Source organism: Arvicola amphibius, chromosome 6, assembly GCF_903992535.2.
Source record: "Arvicola amphibius chromosome 6, mArvAmp1.2, whole genome shotgun sequence".
Classification (NCBI taxonomy): domain Eukaryota; kingdom Metazoa; phylum Chordata; class Mammalia; order Rodentia; family Cricetidae; genus Arvicola; species Arvicola amphibius.
Genome location: NC_052052.2, coordinates 27,370,006 through 27,393,878, shown reverse-complemented (window position 1 = coordinate 27,393,878; position 23,873 = coordinate 27,370,006). Strand labels below are relative to the sequence as shown.

The 23,873-nt window shown below is 47.8% G+C and overlaps 2 protein-coding genes across 5 annotated transcripts; one reads left to right on the top strand and one right to left on the bottom strand.

Annotated features, from left to right (window-relative positions):
- On the bottom strand, positions 1-16,030 carry Cdca8 (cell division cycle associated 8). The gene is made up of 10 exons (XM_038334717.1): positions 15,753-16,030; positions 15,513-15,641; positions 13,147-13,187; positions 9,692-9,764; positions 5,422-5,507; positions 3,819-3,877; positions 3,203-3,295; positions 1,995-2,121; positions 1,287-1,373; positions 1-593 (listed from the first exon to the last, which is right to left on the bottom strand). The coding sequence occupies exons 1-10, from the start codon at positions 15,844-15,846 to the stop codon at positions 549-551; spliced, it is 834 nt and encodes a 277-aa protein (XP_038190645.1). The 5' UTR covers positions 15,847-16,030; the 3' UTR covers positions 1-548.
- A 208-nt stretch (positions 16,031-16,238) lies between these two features.
- C6H1orf109 (chromosome 6 C1orf109 homolog) lies at positions 16,239-22,861 on the top strand. Of its 4 annotated transcripts, none has more exons than XM_038333661.1 (5): positions 16,239-16,504; positions 17,608-17,882; positions 19,578-19,757; positions 21,347-21,465; positions 21,595-22,861. In XM_038333661.1, the coding sequence occupies exons 2-5, from the start codon at positions 17,608-17,610 to the stop codon at positions 21,672-21,674; spliced, it is 654 nt and encodes a 217-aa protein (XP_038189589.1). In that variant the 5' UTR covers positions 16,239-16,504; the 3' UTR covers positions 21,675-22,861. The 4 variants fall into 4 exon arrangements, with proteins under 4 accessions (XP_038189589.1, XP_038189587.1, XP_038189588.1 ...); XM_038333659.1 differs by having other exon boundaries at positions 17,605-17,882; XM_038333660.1 differs by having other exon boundaries at positions 16,239-16,537.
- Positions 22,862-23,873: the final 1,012 nt, after the last annotated feature.

The window sequence follows — 23,873 nt, the reverse complement described above, 5'->3', positions numbered from 1 at the left end:
AACAGCAATCTCTCAGTAGGACAAATCAGCTGAAATGCCACTGCTCAGAAACAACATGTACAAGAGCCCCAGCAGTAGAAGAGAAAACTTGAAACACCTCCGCCTATAGACGGCTGAATTAGCAACAGACTAACAGAGAGCGCTGGGCACCTGCACTGGCAGGGAGCACAGGACCCGCTGCTCTGCATGGTCTGCCCCGCCCTGGGCACAAGGCACACAGGCCCTCAGGTAAGCGCTCCAGGACAATGCTCCAACCAGTCTACAGACTTGGTGGGACCATGAACCACAGACGGCTCAGCCACTCCGCACCAGGCACACCAAGCCTTCAACTAGGCTTGTGTTCCCTATCCAAGTAGAGGTGTGCAGCAAGACATGGAGCTGTCAAACCAACACATGGCCTTTGATAAACAGAGATAGACAGAAAGCACCACTCCACGGTCAGCAGGTGAAACCCGACATCCAGCACCCCATAGGATGAGGGGAAGAGGACAGATGTGCGTGTTCTACCACCACAATCCTGCTGCCACCTGTGCTGCTCTGGCATCTTCTCATTTGCCGGTCCGTATGCTGCTGCAGATCTGGGCAAGGCGGGTCTGAAGAGGAGAGAGATCATTTTAAGACATGCCTTGCATGCCAGTCCAGTCAGCTCTTAGTCTACCCAAGCAAGGATTGCTTTTAAAGACTGATTTATTTTTATTTTTCTGTGTGTGAATGTGTCTAGTGTCTACAGAGGCAGAAGAGAGCACTAGATCCCCAGGAACTGGAGTTGCAGGTGGCTGTGAACTGCCATGTTTGCTGGGAGGCAACTTGGGCCCTCTGCAAGAGCAAGCGCTCCTGATCACCGAGCCGGCCCTCCAGCTTCCCAGGCCTAGATCCGAGTGACTCTTCCTTCTGTTCTTTATTTGTACTGTAAACTGATCAGAGACTAATGGGAGACTCATTTCTTAAGTGAGACAGTGAAGTACATTGATGCTGGGGAATGACTGTCACAGGCGTCTATGACACCTTAGTCCTTATTCAGGATCTTAGCTCAGGGCTTGTTCCACTCCTGATGTACACAAGATGGGCCTCCAGCAGACATGCCTGTACCCCAAGCTCCCACCCACAGCCAACCATGGCTGACTGGGCTGTAGGCAGGCTAGTCCTCTGAGAATTTAAACCAAGACAGAAAAGGGAACAGTGTCGACAGTGGAACAATCAAGAGAGCTGGGCTGTGCTCTGCCAAGTCCCACAAAGGCCAGTGTCAAGGGCAAGCTCCTCCACATGCAGACAAACCCAGGACTCACCGAGAGCTTCTTAATGTTCCCTAGGGCCTCTGGATTCAGCTGAGCAATATCAACCCTCTGCAAGTCACTGGCCAATAACCGCAAGCTCTGTATGGAGGGAGAAAGGGTCAGATGGCATGTTCTAGACTGGAAGCTCTACCAGCAGCCAGTGTATTCAAGGTCCCCTTAATATTCTGCATGTGGTGACAGAAGACAGCTCGGATGGAGAAATGACAGTGTAGGTGGGTGGTACCAGTGTGTTAAAAGACTCAGGGACAATGGCACAGTTAATGCTGTCAGCGGACCACTGGCTGGGTTACACAAGTACAATGCCACACAGATCAAATCTGCACTCAGTTGCCCTCCCCTCATGCAGGCTGGCAACTGCTCCCTGCAGCACCGAGAAGCCGGGCCAGCATGTTTCATGATGTCTCCAGACCCCTGCTGTGCCCTTACTGTCCACACCACAGACGGCAGCATTCCACACCCACTGCACCACTGAGCTGCTTCTCAAGGGCAGCAGAAGACAGCTGAGGGACAGATGGAACCCAGGGCTGGGCACAGGTCCTCCCAGCTGGGCCCCGACCCTGAGAGAGAGCACCGGGTTCCGAGTGCTGAGGCGGTGTGGTGACTAGGACCCACCCACTGAAGCAGGTGTGGGGACACAACTAGAAAAAGAGAGGCTTTGCTGTGCAGCATACTGGGGCCTGGCTTCCCAGGGCTACTTACTGCACCACCCCCCACAGGCACGGTGAGGGAGATCTCTTTGCTGTCAGCGAGAGGGCTGCCGTTGATGGAGATGTTGTAAATCTGCTCCCTGGCTGCTGGAGTGCGCAGGCCTGGGGTCTTGAAAACCCTAAAAGTTGGAAAACTCTGTGAAGGTAGCTTGGCAGACTGAATAATGACACCCTCACAACAAACTCTTCCAACCCCATCTGGTCTCAAGCTGTAGTTTTCAAATCACACGTTTCTAAGAAGGCAAATTCTAAATTTAGGGAAAACATTTCTCAGGCTGTAATGACTAAACACAGCTGGAGAAAGGAGGCTGCAATTATCAAACATACATCCAGCAAAAGTCAACTTATACCCATGCAAACAGAAGGCCAAAGCTCCGTACGGGTGCCCATCACCCACCCATCCACAGAACCAGAACCACACCAGTTCCTGTGCTTCTAGGGGTGGCTAAGTGCTTCCATCCCGAGGCACTCTCCAAGGTCAAAGGATGGTGACTCCAGTACATCTCACTAATCCCCGAGACCATCCTCCTCTACCCAGAACCCCGATATGTTTTTCTTCCAATGACGTTAAGTAGATGTGACTGGAAACAGCGGAGCAGGAATTAAAATGGAAAGCTGGCAGGCGGTGGTGGCACACGCCTTTAATCCCAGAAAAAGCAGGCAGATCTCTATGAGTTCTACGTCAATCTGGTCTACAGAGCTAGTTCCAGGACAGACAGGGCTACACAGAAACCTTGCCTTGAAAAATCAAAATTAATAAAACAGTGAGAAGTCTTCCTCATCTGAGATAACTCCTCCTTGTTCTACTCCCTGAAGTTACTGCTCTGCTTCCTTATTTCTGTCCACACGAGAGCAGCAGGAGCACGCAGTACACCCAAGCAGCCTGGAACACAGCTCTGACTGTGAGCTTCCTCCCTTGGAGTACTCACCGTCCTCACATCTAAGAGCGCCTGCTACCACCCTACCATCTTACCACCCCTTGGCCTTCACAGTAACTTTCCAAGAATATAGGGATAAGCAACTACTCAGCTTCCAAAACCATCCGACCAGAGTCAGAAGGTTAAAAGCACAGGCCTTCTAGCTATGAAAGACCAGTGCTTGCTCCCCATCATTAGGGTCAGGGGAGGGGCCGCTGGTGGGAAGTTCAGCCCAAAGATTCAGGAGCATCACTTATACGCCAGGGCTGCTCTCGGTACTCACCTGGAATCAAACCTAGGTGTCATGCCTGGGGTTGGTTTCACCAAAGATGGCTCCAGCCTGCTCATAGCTGGCGTCACAAAATCATGGCTTAACCTGCAGGGAAGAAACAGCCACGGGAGGGGAGGGGAGAAGGGGGGGCGTCAAGTCACGGTGCAAGGATGGCAGCAGCCATAGAGGCAAATGGTCATGTCAGATGCTGCCCACACCCACCACGCTCTGGGACTCTCTGAGTTGCCTGGGAGGGGAGCACTATTCGTATCTATTTACAGCCACAGAAGCTCCTCATAGTAAAGAACTTCCACAAGACCACACAGAGAGGTGCAGACAGACTGAATCCAATAGCCTGTGGCAGCACAAGACTTCCAAGATGGATGGAAGAGCCTGTGGACCATGAAAGTAACTGGTTCTCTCTGGGAGGTTGGCTAATGTCTTTGCCAGGACATGGCCTGCTGGAGTTGGGTAGGCAATTCTATGACCCAAATTCCCAGTGCCCACATCAGGTAGCTCCAGCTGCTATCCCTTCATTCCCTAGAGCTCTCTCTGCGTCTACTTCTGCCACACTAAATGGAGTTCTCCAACAAAAACAACCAGCACATCTGTCTCAGGGAATCATCACCTTTTGCTCCTTCTTTGTGTGGACTGAGTTCTCTTCTTAGATGGAGGGCATCTTTTGACCTGAAGGGACAATCAAACAAACCTGAAGTCACACAGAGCCTAGCAAAGGAGAGAAGAAAGATAAAAACAGAGGGGAAGGAGAACTGGCTTTTGAAAGGAAAACTCCACATAGGAAGAACCATTGCAGTTGAGCACAGTGGCACAATGCTGGGAATCCCAGCACTGGAAGGCTGAGGCAGGAGGACAGTGAGTTCAAGGCCAACCTGGGCTACACAGTGAGACTGTCTCAAAACCCAGACCAAATACACAAGGGCCACTGTAGAGAATTCAGTAATTACAATATGCAGAATTTAAGGACTTTGAAATAGAAGATGTGGGCTAAGATTAAAGGGAAATCTTGTATGTATACACACACACACACACACACACACACACACACACACACACTCTCAGACATGAGTGTACATGTGGAGGTGAGATGGATGCTGGGTGTTTTCCTCTAGTGCTCCTCCCCTTATTGTTTGAGAAAGGCTCGCTCATTGAACCTGGAGCTCACTAACTGGCTGGTCAGGTGGGCTTACTCCCATTACTTTCCTTAAAGTACCATTATGGCCATTACTCAGGGCACCTCATGTGCCCAATCCAGGGACTCCTGTGTCCTCACCTTCCAGAGTCCTGGGAGTGCCTGACAGAGTCCCATTCTCTCTGTGGCCTCTCATACTTGACCCCACTGTCTCTCTTCCTGGACACCCGTGGGAGTTTTCCCCTCTAGTGCCACCAGCAGTTCCCCCACCTGCTTGCTCTCCAGCAGTCTTCCCACCTGGATGATCCCTAGTCTAAAGACTCAGGAGTCACAGTGTCTCTGTCTCATCTCTCAAGCAGGCTGGGCTCTAGGCTGAGATCCCGCCTTGCCTCAACAGCCTGAAAACTACTTAACTCAGCAGGGCAGGCAACTGACGGTGCTCCTGAGAACCTTAACTAGCGGCTCTGCCTTCTCAGGGGTCCTCAGTCACTGGACAGCTGTCTAGTCTAGAAAGCATTTACACCTCTAGCTCCTTTCTTAGGCCAACCAAGCTCACTTTTCCTTTATAAACTCACCCCAGAATCATCCCCACTTTTTTGTTAATAGGCATTTACTTCAGGCTGTCCTGACTATGTCCCTTCCTTCCTTTTCCCTCTTCCATTTATTCTGAATAGTTTTGAAATATTGACAGCTCTTACTATTGCCTAACTGACAGAATGGAAACTCAGGCTTGGTATATTGGGTCACTCATTATCTGGTCTCCACTTTACACTTGTATCTCCAGTGACGAGCTCTCTGACATGTAAAGTGCAGTCTTCCAGTTTTGAACTCTGCCAGAGTAACAATATATTCCACATTTAAAAAAATTAATTTTGTACAGGTATTGTGCCTGAATGTATGTATGTGTGCTACACGCGTGCCTGGGGGCCGTGGAGGCCAGAAGAAGATGTCAGCTCCCTTGAAGTTACATACAGAAGAGAGCCACGACAGGCATTAGGGCCCTCTGCAAGAGCAGCCAAACCATCATCCCTCCAGCCTTGTCCCACATCCTTCTGCACTTGTATAATCGCTGTCAGCTTACTCTTGCAGACCGAAGATTCTTTTGGCTTTCTTCTTCTTCTTCTTCTTCCTCCACTATCACTTCATCCACCCGGATCACCTTCCGCTCTGTAACAAACAGTTTTAGGGTTACTTCTGCCAGAACCTGTATGGATCAGGGGATTCCATAGCTCTGCCTTCCACGTAAGAGCCCCTTAAGTATGAGAATTTGCTGTTTCCACTGGAATCATCCATTCTAGGGCTGTTACACAGAGAAACCTTGTCTCGAAAAACAAAAAACAAACATCCCTGTACTCCTTGTTCTTTCTAAGATCATTACAAATACCATAACTAGTAGCTTTTGTTTTTATGGGGAGGCGGGTTGTGTTTTTGAGACAGGGTTTCTTTCTCTGTAGCCTTGGCTATCCTGGAACTCACTCTGTAGAGCAGGCTGGCCTCGAACTCATAGAGATCCATCTGCCTCTGTGCCCTGAGTGCTGGGATTAAAGGCGTGTGCTGCCACCGCCTGGCTATAACTAGTAGTTTTTATAACTTGTGTTTCCTACTGTCCAGTTGGCCTCCTGTTCATTCATTCTACAAGTAACAACTACAGGCACAATTCTAGGGTTCAAGGACAGAGAAGCAACAATCTTCCACACCCATTCCTATAGAGTACGTGCTCCATGTCTTATAACCTTGTCGAGCGAAGACTTATAGATACAGAAACTGGTGACTCTTCATTAAAGCCAGGTGAACTAGTAAGAGGCAGCAGCAGTCTCAGACTAATGTGTTTTTTTGACAATTATTTGTTTTCTTTCTTTTTCTTTTTTTTCTTTTCTTTTGTTTTTGAGATAGGGTCTTGTTACATATCCTAGGCAGGCTTCAAAATCACTATATAACCCAAGCCGGCCTCAGGCTTGGAATTCTCATGCTTGAATCTCCCAAGCGCTGGGATTACAGGTGCATGCCATCAGTTTTGGCTCAAGCCTATCTTAACCAGAATGCTAGGCTGGCTCTACAGTAGCATTACATATTGGCTTTCTTGTTTGTTTTAACCATTAATTGTTTTCCTTTGTTTAAAAACGCTTTTAAAAAGATTTCCTGGGGGCTGGAGAGACGGCTCAACGCTAAGAGCACTTGTTGCTCTTGCACAGGACTCAAACTCGGTTCCCAGCACTAAAGTGGCAGCTCAGCTCACAGCCATCTGTAACTCCAGTTCCAGCGTATCTGATGCTCTCCTCTCACTTCCTCAGGCACCAAGCATGCATGTGATATACACCTATATATGCAGGCAAAACACTCAAACACACAAATAAAAAAAAAATCTTAAAAAACAGGCCAGGCGGTGGTGGCGCACACCTTTAATCTCAGTACTCAGGAGGCAGAAGCAGATGATCTCTGTGAGTTCGAGGCCAACTTAGTCTACAGAGTGAGTTCCAGGACTGGCTCCATAGCTACTGAGAAACCCTGTCTCGAACCCTCCCTCCCCACCTCCCCCCCCCAAAAAAAACCCACAACAAAACAAATTATCACCACCAAGTTTTGCTAAATAAATACAAGCTAGGAGCTAGAAAATCCCGAGCAGGGGTTACATAGAGAAAATTCAGGTATTCAGTCATAGTGGTGGGGAAATAAGGTTCAACCACTATAGCCTTTATTATTAGCCATGATCTTGACACATAAATGTGTTTTCTAAGAAAGGGTCTCAAGTAGCCTAGGTTGGACTCATACTCACGTTGTAGCTGAACTTGACCTACTGACCCCCTCACCTCCACCTCCCAGTACTGGGATGGTGGGTGTGTGCTACCAAGACTGATTTTTTTCTTCTTTTACTTCCTTTTCATGATTTTTATTTTATGTGCATTGATGTTTTGCCTGCATTTATGTCTATATGAGGTTGTTAAATCATTTTGAGCTGGATCACAGACAGTTGTGAGCTGTCATGTGGGTATTGGGAATTGAACTCAGATCCTCTGTAAGAGCAGCCAGTGCCCTTAACAGCTGAGCCATCTCTCCAGCCCCTTTCTCTCTTTTTCCCTTCTTTCCTTCCTCCCTTCCTCTGTGTGTTTCCCGAGACAGGATTTCTCTGTGTAGCCCTGAGTGTCCTGAACTCATTCTTTAGACCAGGCTGGCCTTGAACTCACAGAGCCACCTGCCTCTGCTTCCCAAGTGCTGGGATTAAAGGCCACTGTCCTGCCTTTTTTTTTTTTTTTTTTTGCTTTTAATAGCTTCCCTTTAGCTGAAGCTGAAAGGTCAAAGGGTTATAAGGACACGTATTAACTGCTGGTTGATGACAGGCCTGGTGTGTTCAGTCCCACCTGCTAGCCATCAAGTAAACACAATTTAGGGAGCTCAAAGTAAAGTGCTATTATCTAAAGAAATGACAGCGGAGGCTGGGTGTGGTGTGATAGGGAAGCTCTGTTAACTAATTACACTTAGTTAAGGCATGGCTACCTGGAGCCCAGGAAGAAAAACAGAGAGGGACCAGGTGAACACTCTCTCGCTTCCCGCCGGACAGAGGAAGTCGGGCTTCCCATTCTTGTGGCGTGAGTTTTCCCATTATAACAATTAAAAATATAATTGTTATCCTAGTACTCACGAGGCAGGGGCAGGCAGGTCTCTGCCAATTTCAGGACAAGCCAGGGCTGTGTAGACAAATCCCGTTCTAAAACAAAACAAAACACCCAAACCAACCAACCAACAAAAAGATATTATAGAGGGACCTAGCAGACTGAACATGGGGCCAGGAACTCTAGCCTGCTCCCATCCTGTATGCAGGGGCAAACACCTGACACTTTCTTCACTCTACAAGGCAGGTGTGATGGAAGCTCTGTCAGAATTAGCAATAGTTCTGCTCTGGAGTGTCAAACGCCCCTCTGGAGAACAGCCTGCACATCCAGGACATGGGAAGGTCTGCCCCTCACCAGTATAGGATGCATCAAGCTGCCACTAAACAGTGACAGTGGCATGTGGTCCAGTTCTTTTTTTTTTTTTTGGTTTTTCGAGACAGGGTTCCTCTGCAGCTTTTTTAGAGCCTGTCCTGGACCTAGCTCTTGTAGACCAGGCTGGCCTCGAACTCACAGAGATCCGCCTGCCCCTGCCTCCCAAGTGCTGGGATTAAAGGCGTGCGCCACCACCGCCCGGCTCCAGTTCTTTTTTTAAAAAAAGTTCTACACCTTAATTCACCCAATCCGATTCCACGTTCATTAGTTATATCCTAGCTTCCCAAAGAACTGCTTCTGAGCTGTTAAGATGATTCAGTGGGTACTTGCTACTGTAAGTTGTCCTACAGGTACACACCACCCCATCTGCAAATGAATACAGGTCACAACAGTCCTGCAGTATGGGTAAGCATTTGAGATGACTGCACAGGCAGAGAGGTCATTAAATGGAGCCACAAGCATTTAAACGCTAACGAAATGTCGTCCCGGTTCCACCCCCCCCCCCCCCCCCCCCCCCCCCCATCCAATTCTCTTCAGTTCTACTGATGATGCCAGGGAGAAACACTTCTGGAGAAAGGAAGCAGACACCGAGGCCTGGCTTCCAGCACAGCTCCCCCACCCCACCCCACTTCTTTTCCATCTATCTATCTATCTATCTATCATTTATGTATCTATTTATGTATGTATGTATGTATGTATGTATGTATATACGTATGTATGTATGTATTTATTTTGGCTTTTCAAAACAGGGTTTGTCTGTGTAGCCTTGGCTGTCCTGAACTCTCTATGTAGACACCGAAGTCAAGAGCTCCACCTGTCTCTGCCTCCCAAGTGCTGGGATTAAAGCAGGAACCACCACCTTTCACAAATCACATTTTTATCCAGATAGTTTTGGCAGAGAGAGGCACACCGACGAGGCCTGGTCTGAGTAGCCAACAAAGCCCCCTGGATCTCAACTCTGTGCTCCACGAGGAGCTTGGAAATGCACTCACACCAGGCATGCTGGCACATGCCTCTAATTCTAGCACTGAGGTAAGAGGCTAGCCAGTTCCAGGCCCTTTTGTGTTCTGCAGAGGCTCTGACTCAGACCACCAAAGGTCTTAGGAGATGGTCAGTGTATAACGGGCTTGCCATGCACACGTGAGGAAGGGAGTTTAGACAGCCAGAACCCAGGGAAAAGGCCACCTGTAACGCCAGCCCTCTGGGGTGGAGACCAGGCATGTGGCAAGCTGGCCAGCTAGACTCGCTGAAGAGGCAAGCTCTGAGTTCAATAAAGTGACAAACACCCAATGTCAGCTTCTGCCTCTACACACATACACACACAAACCATAAACATATACAAATAAAATTATACAAAAGAAAAGTACTCACTTTTGACAGATTTCAAAGGTGTCTTAATAGCTTCAGCTGTTAACTTGTTTATTTCTGTGATGTCTACATCAGTCTGTGACAAACAGCCAGAAACAATCAATTAAGGTACAAACTAATTATAAACCTACCACACAACTCAAGATCCAACACCTTGCCAAAAACTTGCTTCTGGCTATGTGTTCTTCCCTTGTTCTGTTTTCTTGTCTCTTGAGGAATGACAGGGTTAATTTATTGTTTCTGATTAGGATTAGGGTTATTTAAAGGAAGTTTATAGATTTGGTTGTGTTCATATATACATGTATGTATGTTTATGTGTGTGTGCACATACATACACTTTTTCAGTTTTACTTGCATATTGGTGGTACTGGTTTGTTTGAGACAGGGTCTTCCTACACAGCCAAGAGACTGGGTTCATAGTGAGTCCTTTCTTCAGGGGACACTAAAGTCCCATGAAGCATGACTGACACGGGATTGATAGACGGACTGGCAGGGAGTGCGGAAGTCATCAGGAGAAGTCTGAGGCTGTCTACGCTCAGCAGGAACACTTCTCTAACAGATTAGTGATGCCTAGAATTCCTGTCAACTTTCTACCATCTCTAGTAACGGCTGGCAGGCTCTGAACTCACTACTAGTGGCAGACTGTGGACACAGTGCAAGAGTTACCACTGCAGGCCTGACCGTGAGGTTGGACCTTGCTGGCTTCTGAGAACAAGGAATTCAGGATTCCTCATTCCTGCTAACAATAGCTCTCTGTGCTTAAACTTAGTGCACCTAAATATAGCTTACACGTTATCACCTACGTTTCTCTGCTAGGCAGAGGATGCCCAAGTGACTAGCTCTTGTAAAAATCTATATGGAGCCTTGAGTGACTGTTTCTGCTAAGAAAACAGTTCACCTACATTGATTTTAGCTCGTTCTGCATCTCCACTGGAAGGGGACTCCTGGTCATTTATACCTGGCTTCCTCTGGTTTGGTTTTGTTAAATCGGGGTCACTCTATGTAGCCTTGACTGTCCTAGAACTCAATATGTAGGCCAGGTTAGCTCTACTTCTGCCTCCTGAGTACTTGGATTAAAAGCGTGTGCCACCATGCCTGCTTGGCTCCCCGTGAACTTTGACATTTGTATATTTTACCCTGCTTACTCTGCTTGGTGTTCTTGTGATAAGTCATTGTCACAGTCTTCTTAGGGACTCACCAATCTGTAACTGCAGTGTTCGAGATGCTGAAGCAAGAGGATCACATGTTCCAGGTAAGCCTGAACACACAGTGGTTTTGAGAGCACCAATAAACCTAGCTAGGAGCTTTGGGGCCAAACTATCATTTCTCCCCTGGATTTCAAATCAAAGCTAAACCGGAATTCCTTCAATTTGGTGTGGTAGTGTTGGATCTCCCACACTGCATTAGAAGGTTTATTTGCAGTTCTGCGCATCTGACTAATTTAAAATGAGACATATTAGCTAATGAGAACGATTCAGCTGGAATGTTTTGAAACATTAGATCTGGGTCTCTGCAGGGGCTGAGTGAGATGAGTCATGGGACTCATTATAACAAGAGAACGTGGACTAAGGCTGCTGTATGGCTTCTGTTTGATTTGCTTGTCTCCACCCTTCTATAGCACATATCCCCAAACACTTCAACAACGTGCTCCTAATTATCTTTAATTTCTGAAGCTAATGGACATCCGCTACTCAGTGAAGACTGAACCCTTCAGTCACTGGATTCTTTCAATCCATGAGTCCAATTTTGATGAACTCATACAAACTATATAAACTTTCTTACAAGAACACAGTGTGTACGTACTGCTTAGATATGATTTTATCATGCCTAGAGACTCTGTGAAGGCCAATGCTGGACTAGTTCCCAACTCTGTCCAATAGAACTAAATCACTTTTGGTAGGAGAAGATAAGGAAAGGGCTGTGCCTGGAAGTGACTGAGTCTTCAACAGTGTGGCATGAGAACAATCTCTGTTTCCCAGTCTCTTAGGCTAGGGCACAGCATAATACATTTTCTTCCCCGAGAAAGGATTTTTCTGTGTAGTCCTGGCTGTCCTGGAACTCGCTCTGTAGACCAGGCTGGCTTTGAAGTCAGAGATTCCCCTGCCACTGCCTCCCAATAACTGGGATTGAGGACGTGCATCACCACACTCAGCTGAGTCTAAAAGAGTTAAAGAAACTTAAGCTCTAATGCTCTCCACTTCCCCTACAAACTTCAGGGTAAAGGACCACAAGGAAGCTGTCAAAATGGACCAAATTCCTTTGATGATTTAGGATTGACAAATCCATCCTCACTGCTTGTGTAACAGGACAATCTTTGCTCTCCTTGGGATATTTCTCCATCCCTCACAGTTTGCATTACCTTTCCCTCCAACGATCCCAAGGCCCTATTTTTAAGACCTTACTCTAAGCCATACCCTTCCCACTGCCCACAAACTCCATGTTAATCTGTTTATCCATGTTTATAAACTAATCTGTTACCAGTTTATTTCATAAACTAACATTATTCATCTTTCAGAAGGAAGAGAAAAACACAAACTTTCCTACCAGATGTCATGGCAAGGTGTTGGGGACAGGCCATGACTCCCATACCCTTCTGCTGTGCCCCCCCAGCTCTCAAACCCTGAGTGAGGGTGTATGGAGGTAGAGGTGTGACAGACTGACTGTTGGTCATGGCTATCAGCTGACTTTTAGCCCTTCCTTGCACAGGAGGAGCTCTGAGCTCCAACCTGAGGCAAACAGAACCCCACCCAGCGCTGTCTGAGGATTTTTCCGTATATCACTTCATTGACACAAACTCGGGGAGGTTGAAGGGCGCTTGCTGTGACTAGCAAAGGAATCTCACCATTGTAACCATGGAGCTGCGCAGCTTAAAAGGCCAAATATTCCGATATAATAGTCTTTATTTCTGTAGGCTTATGACATTTTAAGGGGTCAGGGAGAAGGGGCTGGAGAGGTCGGCAAGAGGATCATGAGTTCTAGGCCAGTCTGGGTGAGACTGTTTCAGGAAATCAAAATGCAAAGAAAATGGAATAGTATTCGCATATAATGTAAACAAGTGCTATATATTTCAAACTCTCTCTAAACAAATCAAAACACTTAACACCAGGTAAATTCTATATAGGCAGTTTCTATGCTGTGGACTTAAGAGAATAAGTATGTACATATTCAGTGTGGATGCAATCTATTTTTTTGAATATTTCTGACCCATGGTTGGTTGCAACCCAAGATGAGGAACTCACAAATGCAGGGGGCAGGGGTGGCACACAGCACACTCATTTTAAGGACTGATATCTATTTGGACTTCACGTATGCAGTATCTTGGCACAACTATATTTTTTCAGTTGACACAAACAATGTCCTGAGGAAACCTTTTCTATAGTACACATCCAATAGCTGGATTTTTATGACAGGATTAAACTTACAAACTAACCAACTCAAAAACAATATGGTTCACTTACTGTTGCTGCCTCTTCCAGGGCCTGTTTGTTTCCTCCAAGGGCTTGAAAAAGAACATCATATTTAGTTACTATTAGGTCTGAATGACGAATTGTCTTTCCCAGTACTATCCATTATCTTTCTCAAATTGATTGGTGAAGTCTTGGGTCTAGCACTGCCTTCCACAATCTTTCTTCCAGTTTGACCCTCACTGCTGTAGTTATTCTCCATTGTGTCCTCAGAGTTCCTGTTGTTCCCCAAATGTGCAGCTGTCCCCACCACCCAGTGCTTTGATACAAAGCACTTCTTCAGCTTAGTACTTCTCTGTACCTACAAATTCCTACTCATTCTTTAAAGCTCAGCTCAAATGCCACACCCAAACCGTTAATTTTTCTACTATAATAGACTGCTTCAAAGTGTAAACACACACGTACATAGCATAGCAAGTTACTCAAAAGCTACTAAAGCTATTTAGTTGTCTACTCCTGTCTGAACTGGATTCCAGAGATGATATCCTTTGGTCCTAGTAAGAACCTGGCACAGTAAATGTCAGACTAAAAAGATCTTTGTTAGATCCAGATGTAGAATGAGAACTTAGGTTAGCTCCTCTTATTAGAAATCCTCCTGAATCCTTCCTATGTATAAAGTTAAGATCTTGGACCTTATAAACAGAATGCGCCAGGGGTCCAAATAGACTCTGCCTCTAAATATGTGAGCCTGAGTAAAGTCTCTCTCTGTATCCTAACCTTATCATGCTAAAACGGGTGGTCTACTGTCTGGCATGGTGGCACACGCCCTGAATACCAGAACTCGGGAGTCAGAGGCAGGTAGATCTCAAGTGTGTTCAAGGCGACTTTGGTTTATCTAAGAGAGGTCCATGACAGCCAGGGCCACAAAGGGACCCTGTCTCAAAATCAAAACCCAAACTGGCTTACTGTTATGATTAATTTGCACTTACTGGTTACTACTCCCATCTTTTTTGTAGTATTTAAAATTCTAATTCTATATAATTCTCCCCCCCCCCCACCCCCCAGACAGGTTTCTCTGTGTAGCCCTGGCTGTCCTGGAGCTCACTCTGTAGACCAGGCATATGGCACCATCACCCAGCTCTATATGAATTTTTAAAAGACCCATCTCCACTAACCTATAAGCTTCTAGTGTGGAGACAGTGTCTGCTTTATTCCTTACTGCATCTTTAGTACCCAGTATAGTGACTAATGTTTAACTTTGTAGAAATGAATGAGCACGTGGGTTAATACGGCATATCAGAGGAATCACGGCTCCTGTGAGTAAAAAAACACGCACTTCTGCGCAGGAAGAAAGAGACACACCGGCAGCTATCAGTGTTGAGGAAAAGGGAGCAAGTGACAGCCACCTAAGGGATGAGAGAGAACAATGCCTCCACGTTGCACTGAAGTCTAACAAGTGGTGGGAATGGGGTGGGATTTTTCTCTGGTCAGAAAAACACTCCTGTCTTTGCAGTTCACAAGTGACTTGCTCATTTTTAAACTGGCAATTTCCATACGAAAGAGCTGTTTTGAGGATACTGTTCTAATTGAGCTTTGACAAAACCAAATCATTTTTTTCTCAATTTATTCATTCATTTTCAAAAGTCTGAGTATACACAAGTATTTCCTGACATGTGAAAATTATGTGAAATTGACATTCCGTGTGCCCAGAAATAAAATTCATCATGACTCCTTTGGAACTATAACAGAAATCCAGTTCCAGAAATCTAAAATATTTGTTACCTGGCCTATTAAGAGAAAAGGTTTGCCTACCCATGGGCTGGATGACATTCCCGGGTGAGACTGAACGATAGGGTGGATTTAGATCACAACTCCCCCTCCCCTAAATATGGGTGTGTCTCCCCAACCCTCTCCTTGGACAGAGAGAGAGAGAGAGAGAGAGAGAGAGAGAGAGAGAGAGAGAGAGAGAGAGAGAGAGAGAAAATGCTGTGCCTTGGCCTTCCAACTCTCCCTCCTCTGTAAGGCCTAGTGCCCCGCGTCCTTGCCTATTGGCAAGTAGGCTAGCTTAGACTAGGTCAGTGTGCAACACCCTCCCCCCATCCCCGAGAGCCTCCGGACTTGAAGGCGTGGTCTCTTCTCTCCCTTAAGGCCACCATCATCCTACCTGCCTCTGACATATGTCTGCTAATGCTTTTTCCCACTCGGCTGTGAACGTGAGGAGCGCTATCCTAGTAAGAATGCTCATCTGAGGGGTACTTCAAGTCAGCTCCCTTTCTAGGGCCCTGCCATTCGATTATAAGTCATGACAGCCGGCAATTTCCCACGGGTGGTTATGGTAGGCCTCATTAAGAACGAGTAGCTGCAGAAAGCTTTCAAGACAAGCACTAGTCAGCTACCGGGAAGATGCTAGCCGCTCTTACCAAAGTAGTCGAGCCAGTTCATCTCGCGCAGAGCCTTGGGGAGCCGAAGGATCTCGATGTTGTATAAGTTTTCCACCTCCTTGAGGAGGTTCTGTCTGTCGGACTCGATTTGCTTGGTTCGAACTAGCACTGCAAAGAGGTCAAAGCCGACGGATTCCCGTTGTCAACAAGAGGGCAAAGCCGTCGCCACCGCGCTCCAACCCGCCCGAAATTCGCGAGGGTCGCGAATCCGCTCCTTACCTTCGCGGTCGAAGTCCTTCAGGAAGGAGGCGAGCTTGCGGCTCCGCAGCGCGTTGGTCTTGGAGCGGCGGCTGCAGCCCTTCCTGGGAGCCATGGCGCCGGGGTGAGGGCTGCGACAAGCGAAGGACCGAGCAGCCGGGTTCGGCGGCTGAGACGGGGAAAGAGGACGTGCGCGACCGCGGAGCGGCTGGAGTTCAGTCGTTGGAGGCTGGGAACCCAGAAGTCTGCGGGTGCCGTAATTGAAGGCCCAGAAACACAGACACAGGAAACCTCGCAGCTCCTCCGCTAACCGCCACCCAATTTAAACTCAACGAATACAGGACGGCCAATAACAAGTCGCCGTCTTGGGACGCTTCTCACAACGCCCAATCACAACAAAGCTGCTTCTCCGCCCCTACACCAATTCTCATAGAGGACTTCAATGCCCAGAAGTCATTGCGGCCTACGCCTTCTTTTCGCGACTTCCGAATTGCCCTAAGTGGAATTAGACTGTAGGGTTTGCGTTTGAGCATGTGCAAACAGTGCCAATCGCAGTGTGGCTCTGGGTGTCCACTCAGCTTTGACTAGCCAGGATTTAGGTTTTCCTGCTGGTTTAGGGACACGACTGGCAAGCTCAAAGAGAGGAGACGAGACTCTGGCTCCAGACGCCTCTTCGAAGAGAGCCAGGCTCCAGGGACTCGCAGTCTAAGGCAGAAGATTTCCCTGTTCTGAAGAAACCTCTTCTGAAGACTTCCAGGACCCCCCTTCCTGAGGTGAGAAGCAAGAGTCCTTCCCGGAGAGAGCTGGTAAGAGGGACCGCCAGACCCTCCACTCTTGAGTGTCAGCGGTGACAAGACAGAGACTTAGCTTCACCCTCCCACCCTTAGGAGCATGAGGCGTTCCCCAGAGCTTTTAGGGACTACAGCTCAGTCGGTGACTTTGACAATAAAAAGGATTCCGGTCTAGCCAGTTCATTTATGAAGCAGAGTCTCTCTCTCTCTCTCTCTCTCTCTCTCTCTCTCTCTCTCTCTCTCTCTCACACACACACACACACACACACACACACACAGTTGAGTAGGGACTCACCGTGTAACACTGGCTGGCCTGGAACTCTCTTTGTAGACCAGGTTGCCTCGAACTCAGAGATCTGCCTATCTCTTGTCTCCTCAGTGCTAGGATTAAAGTTGCATGCCACAATGCCCAGCCTAAAGTTCTTTTTAATACAGGCTTAAGCCCAAGGGTTAAGAGAGAGGCACCTAGAGAGAAAATAAAAGACACTTGCCAGCTGCTCCAAGAATCTCAGAAAACAAGAAATATCCAAGTGGGTGTGGGCTTCTAAGGGAGAGTCAGAAATGGATTGTCTTTTAACATTAATCATGTATACTACTTTGGTGGCTTTCTAGATACATCTCAAGAAGGTTTCTAACAACAACAATAAAAAACCCTTGTTATTCCCTTCTCTGTCTTCTCTTTGATAAGAGAAGGAAGTGAGGTGGCTTCCGAGATGCCTTGGACGATATTATAAGCTAAAAGGTGAAACCAGGAGCTGCTATGGTTGTACCAGGGGTACGCATACTTTTCAGGAGTGGGATTTCTAGAAGATTGAAGGTTTACAGCTGGGCGGGGAGGAAGGCCTTAAGCAGCTGATAACTGTACTGCTGGAATTCTCACTTTGTTGTTGACCAGAGCCATCAACCTGCTTCCAGGATGGGAGCCCATGTTCTTTTTCACGTCCCCCAACACCTCCCCACCTTTCTGCATTGCCTTAGGACTATTTGAAGACCAAAAGCTGGCCTTCTTAGGAGGTGAGATGTGACTCCCCTTTACCCACCCTCTCCTTCTGGTACCCTGACTCTTGGTTTTGTCTTCCCAGAAGATGGCTCAAGACCAGCCTTTGCTGGCCATGCAGGAGGTCCTGAGGAAGTGCTTCCCCGTGGTGGAGCAGCAGCAGGGCCTATGGCAGAGCACTCTGCAGGACTGCTCGCCTCTCCTGTCCTCTCTCAGCAACCTGGCAGAGCAGCTGCAGGCTGCACAGAACGTGCGCTTCGAGGATGTGCCTGCCCTTCGTCCCTTCCCGGATTTACAGGAGCGGCTGAGGCGCAAGCAACTGGAGGCTGGCGACATTGCCCTGGACAAGCTAGCTGACAGGCTGTAAGAGACTCCATGGCCCCCTTTTCTTGACGGAAAGATCTTAAAGCTTTGTGGCATCCCAGTCAGGGTGGGCGTACAAAAGTTACTAAAGCAAGGTGGGAGTGGTCATTCAGGGGACTAAGGTTGAAGGATCGTTGAGTTTAAGGCCAACCTAAGCTACATTGTAGACCTTATCTCAAAAAAAAAAAAAAAAAAAAAGAAAGAAAGAAAGAAAGAAAAGCAGGTCAGGTGTGGTGGCACATGTCTTTAATCTGAGCAGTCAGGAGGCAGAGGCAGGCAGATCTCTGAGCTTGAGACCAGAGCTCACAGAGAAACCCTGTCTCAAAAAATAAATAAAAAATAAATACAAATAAATGAATAAAATAAAAATAAGTAACCCTAAACCAACTAAATAAACAAAAGAAATTACAAAAGCAGAAAAGAAGGGGACTGGAGAGAGTGTAGCCTTCTTCTGAAGTTGTCTTTGGTATATTTTAGGGCTAGTATGTGCCAGAACTAAGGGTTTTATGTGCATTACCTTATACACCTCAGGGCTAACCCTGTTCATACTTTCCGTCAAACCAATTGTCCTGATCACACAGCCAGTGAGGAACAGAGCTGGGATTCTGAAGTGTGCCTGCTACTTAAGCTGGGGCTCTTCAGCACCACCCCGTTCTGCACACAGATGGATACATGTGTAGCTGACACAGATGGATACATGTATAACTGCAACAGCCCCCCCCCCCAAGCACAGCCCAAGTGTTACACTGATACTTTGTTTTCTGTTTATTGCTGTTGGTCACCGTCTATAAGCTAGGCTCATAGACTTGTGGGTTTTGGATTGTTTCTTGTTTTTTTTACACTGTAACTCTGTCTGGCTTTTTAGAGCCAGAGATCTGGGCTAGGGAATCCTTTGAGAAGTTACAGCCTTTGTCTTGGTGATGGAATCCTGGGAGTCTACATTAGCATAATAACCGAAGCAGCTGGTGGTGCAGAATGTTCATCCCAGCACCCTTTCTTTTTTCCTCTTTTTGGGTCCTTGTGTCCTGTCTACCCCACCCCCATCCCCGCCTAGAAGTAGTCCTGACTGTCCTGGAATTTACTCTTGTGGACTATGCTGGCCTCAAACTCACAGAGATCGGCCTGCTTCTTCCTCCCCAGTGCTGGGATTAAAGGCATTTGATGCAACCACCACTGCCTCTTTGTACACATGGTCGTATTTATCTTTCTAATGACCATTCACTGATACAATGACTCTGTGTTTGCTGTATATGTAGTCCTGTTCTGTGGAGACACAGTGAGCAAAGGAGACTTTATGCTCAGGGGAAAGACCTCACTTTCCGCCCCGGTCTCTGCACCCCAGCCCACATTGCCATTCAAGAACTGTCCAAAAGAGGGCAGTCAAGATGGCTCACTGGGCGAACGTACTTGCTATGCTAATCTGATGACCTGCGTTCGGTCCCTTGAGCCCACAAAAAGGTGGAAGGACAGAATGGACACCACGAAGTAGTTCCCTGACCTCCACACATGTGCTGTGGCATGTGTGCACCCTTCCCCATACTTAATTAAAAAGAATTTGCAAAGTGGCACTGGGTGTCCTGAGCGTGTCTGAGGGTTTGGGTGCTCTCTAAAAACCTCCAGATGCCAGGAATGGGTAGATAAGCCTTACCTCCTCCCTTTTCTGTGACACCGCCTGACATCTCATTTTCCCCACAGAGCCACCCTCCTCAGGGTTCGTGACACCGTCAGCAGCCATGTGGAGCGGGTGTTTCAGACCTATGAGCAACACTCGGCTGCGCTTGACATGGACGCTGTCCTGCGGCCCTCGGTTGTGAGCCCCTCTGTGGCTGACATGTTGGAGTGGCTGCAAGACATCAACAGACATTATCGAAGCTCATATCCTTGAGTGTGGTCCAGGCCACCCGGAGCTGCTCCTAGAAGCCTTTGCTGGCTCGGGTTGCACAAGGTCAGCGGGCTGTACAGTTTGCGCAGTTCTCTGTCAGTGCTCAGACTTGGCTGCTTCCTGCATTTGGTTCTTCATAGGCATTCCTTACAGTTCACCTGCTAGGCCCTGCCGTGAGTGCTGAGGGGCAGGCGTGAGAGAGGGCAAGGATATAGTGTCCGATGGCAAGAGCTAAGAATAGAGCAGGAGCAGCTGGTAGGAAAGGGGGGCTGGGATTGGTTTGTTGGTTTTGATTTTCAAGACAGGGTTTCTCTGTGTAGTCCTGGCTGTCCTGGCCTCTGTCTCGGAGATCTGCCTGCTTCTGCCTCCCGTGTGCTAGGATTAAAGGTGTGTTTAGCCCAGCTTGGGGTTGTGATTTTAACAATGTCAGGGCAGGAACCCAGGAGGCAGTGATGGTTATGACATTTAAGTCAAGATTTGAAAGAGTGAAGGAATGAGTGATGTAGGTATATGGGAGTAGAATAGTCCAGGCAGAGGGTACATCGACTAGAAAGGGCTGGGTGGGAGTACGCCTGGTACTTTTAGGAAATAGCTGTGAGGCCTGTGTGGTGAGGGCAGGGCATGAGGATAGTGACGAGAGGGCCTTGGTTTTTGAGAAAGATCTTGAAGGTTTTGGCTCTTATTCTGAGATGAATGTTCTAAGAAGGTTTTAAGCAGAATAGTCTGGCCAAGGCCATGCTGACCAACATTCATGTAGAGGTCAGAGGATAACTTGGCAGAATTGGTTCTCTCCTTCCACCATGTAACTCCCCGGATGAAGTTCAGGTCATCAGATTTCAGCAAACATCTTTCCCCAGTGAGCCATCTTGCCAGCCCCGGGACACAGACTCGTAATCCTATATCCTCTCCCGACAGGCTTTCTTCTGTCTCCAGATTCTCTCTTTGAGCTGCCTGTGGTTAAGGACCAGACTGTCATCTTCAGGAGATCTAGTTGTGTTCATCCAGAGGTTGTCAGCTCTTCTGTTACGCTGGGGAAGGCTCAGAATCCCCGCCTTGTCCTCCATTGCTGCCTTTATTCTGGCTCAAGTCACCTTTCAACTACCTTTTACTCCAGCCAAGTGTGCCAGGACACCATGCTTCCTCTGCCCCATGCTTTTGGTTCTGTTTCTGCCCGGGGTGTGTTCATCTGAACTGCCACTGAGGTGTTTTGTTTTTCACTACATTTTGGGTTCTCTGTTTGGCCCTGGAACTAGATCTGTAGACCAGGCTGGCCTTCAACTTACAAGGTCCGTCTGCCTCTGTTCCTGAGTGCTAGGATTAAGGCATGGGCCACTACAGCTGACCAGAACTGCCCCTGAGTTATATCTTTCAGGTCACTTTGCTTTTCTGTCTGGTCCATCCTCAGCCTGTGAGGTCTGTGTCCTCTTAGCATCAAGCTATGCTAGTACAGGTGCATGATAAGCCCCGCCCACCCGGGAAGGTGGACCAATGGCTGTGCTCCCACTCTAGCTTCCTACTCTTCTCCCCAGCAGGTTTCCTTTTCTATTTTTTATTTTTTGAGCCGTCCTTAACTTCTGGGAAGGTACCTGAAGAGAAAGTACCTCCTCTCCTCCATCCACTGGGGAGACTTGGCCAGCATCCAAGCACTGCCTAAAGCCTGGGACCAAATTTCAGAAGACGAATGCCAAAGCTTTGTGCCAGGTACTGGTTTCCATTAGCTCCCATGCTGCCTTCCTTTCCCTGCGGCTTGACCCGTGGGGATGTTAGAGACACCCCTGCTGTGCTTCGGGGCCTTAAGCCTGATGTTGTGTACCCCGTTTCCTGTTCTAGATATCTTGGTGAGTGTCTCCTTCTTCCTGGAGGAGCCAGGAAGCTGCACAGTGACTGGAGATGTGGAGCCTCGCAGCTGAGGGCTGCTGTTGCCGCCTTCGGCTGTCTCGAAGTGAGCATCAGCGCTTCAGCCAACGCCTCCAAAATACCAGTGCCGACGGTAGAGGTCCCTACGGCTTCTCCGTGCTAGGCCATGGCCAAGGGTCCATGGCCACTGCACTGCAGCTCTGGGAAGTGGATAGGGCCAGAGGAAAAAGGAAAGGCAGCACTGATAAACAGTGTCCATCTCCATCGTTAGGCTTGAAGCGGCATGGAAAGAAAGAACCAGGAGATGAAGATCCATGGCTGCCTCTGCGTCAGCTGAAGTACTTTAGCTGCTCAGGTCCTGGTTATGTATAGTCTGAGTCCTCAGTGGTTTAAAGATCTGAGTGGGTCTGGGAGTGCAGGGCAGCAGCAGTGTGTGTGTTGGGGTGGGCAACATGAAGACCCTGGATTCAAATCTCTTGCACACCCAAAGAAGGGAGGAACTGAAGGAAAGGGAGCATTTAAAATGTTTACCCCTTTACAGTACATCAAACCAGTTTTCATTTCCAAAACTAGCCACCAGGGGGAGACAGTGCCACGTGAGCAGTTCTGAATGCTTTGTCCTTGAGAGGTCCCTGTTGCTGTTAAAAGTAGCTGAGGGCCAGGACTATCCCACCTGCCCCTAGAGAGGCCATCTCTGTGATTTTGAGATCATCCTGGAGTACACATAGCTCCAGACCAACCAAGGCTACATAACGAGACTCTGTCTCAGAAAAGGGAAAGATGTTAGCTGAGAATAGTGACTCCCCAGTTGCCAGGCTTGAGTCTCATGTGACCTTTCATTGGCTACATTCTTCTGGGTTTGGAGTGACTGGCCAGGTAGGAGAATACGCGCCAGCTGTGATCGTTAGTTTTAATTGTTCGTTTGACACATATAGTCACCTGGGAAAGGAGTCTCAATGAGGAATGTTCTAGATTTGGTTGGCCTGCAGGCAGGCCTGCAGGATTTTCTTAATTGAGGTGAGAAGAGCCATCCCGAATGTGGGTGGCATCATTTCATGGGCTGGGCCCTAGATCACATGAGAGAGAGAGCAGGCTGAGCACCAGCAGGCATGCACTAAGCCATTGCTCTTGACCGTGGGTGTCATGTGACCAGCTGCTTCAGGTGCTTGCCACCTTGACTTCCCTGCAGTGATGTACTGTCCCCTCAGATTACGAGCCTAATAAACCCTTTCTCCTTTCAGTTGCATGTGTCAGTGTTTATCGTAGTGTTCTAGGGCTCTCTAAAGGAACAGCTGATGGAATGGAAGAATATATGGAGAGACTGGGACTAGAGTGAGGGCAGTAAGCCTGAAGCAAAAGCTGCTTCCTTATGCGTTTATGTGGACAGAAAGTGTGGTTCAGCCTTGGGATGGGTCTTCCCGCCTCAAATGATCCAGATTTAGGGTGGGTCTTCCCCCCCCCCCACCTTAAATGATCCAGTCAAGAAAATCCCTCCCAGGCATGCCCAGTTGCTTGGGTGTTAGTTGATTCCAGCTGTGGCCAAGATTAGCCATCACACACAGTGACAGGAAATAATCTTAGAAGCAGCCTTGAGTCATAGGTCAGAGCCTCAGTCACCCTCTGGCCTCTTGCCTTGGGGTCCCAGCTTCCCTCTTGTAGAAGGCAAGGCTGGCATGCACAGGACCTGACACAGAGTGTGGGTACATATTAAAAAGTGGCTTTGTTCTTCTTACTACATGCTTTTGTTTTTAATTAAAGGGAAAATAGAAAAAAATTTAAACAACAGAAAAGTATAATGCAAAACCCACCCTAGATATTTTGATCTATATACCTTCACTGTTCATCACAAATTTAGAAACAAAAACCCTGATACAAACTCATTCTTGTTGCCTTTGTGGATAGTGGAACATCTGCAAATAAGCCAGCAAAACTGTACCAGACAGACTATCTGACATTTGTGAATGTGTTACTATCTTTTTTTATGCATGTTTGTGTGTGTGTGAGTGTGTGTGTGTGCGCGCGCGCATGCATGTGAATGTGTGTGAAGACTAGGGTGTCATCCTCAGGAACACCATCCTCCCCCTTTGAGACAGTCTCTCATTGGCCTTGAGTTTACCAACTAAACTGTGTGGCCTGGCCAGTGAGCCAGGGATCCTCCTCTCTGTTTCCCCAGGACTGGGATTACAAACTAGCCACAATGCCCTAACGATCTTTCCTCGGCCTCTCAAATGTCAGGGCTATAGTTGTGTGCC

Bases quoted from the DNA above. Each gene is read 5' to 3' on its own strand.
- C6H1orf109 (XM_038333661.1), top strand. From the start codon at position 17,608: ATGGCTCAAGACCAGCCTTTGCTGGCCATGCAGGAGGTCCTGAGGAAG. The intron at 17,883-19,577 runs GTAAGAGACTCC...TTTTCCCCACAG, and splicing joins GACAAGCTAGCTGACAGGCT to AGCCACCCTCCTCAGGGTTC. The intron at 19,758-21,346 runs ATATCCTTGAGT...ACTTCTGGGAAG, and splicing joins AACAGACATTATCGAAGCTC to GTACCTGAAGAGAAAGTACC.
- Cdca8 (XM_038334717.1), bottom strand. From the start codon at position 15,846: ATGGCTCCCAGGAAGGGCTGCAGCCGCCGCTCCAAGACCAACGCGCTG. The intron at 9,765-13,146 runs GTAAGTGAACCA...TGTTTGTCACAG, and splicing joins CCCTGGAAGAGGCAGCAACA to ACTGATGTAGACATCACAGA. The intron at 5,508-9,691 runs GTGAGTACTTTT...TGTTTGTTACAG, and splicing joins ACCTTTGAAATCTGTCAAAA to AGCGGAAGGTGATCCGGGTG.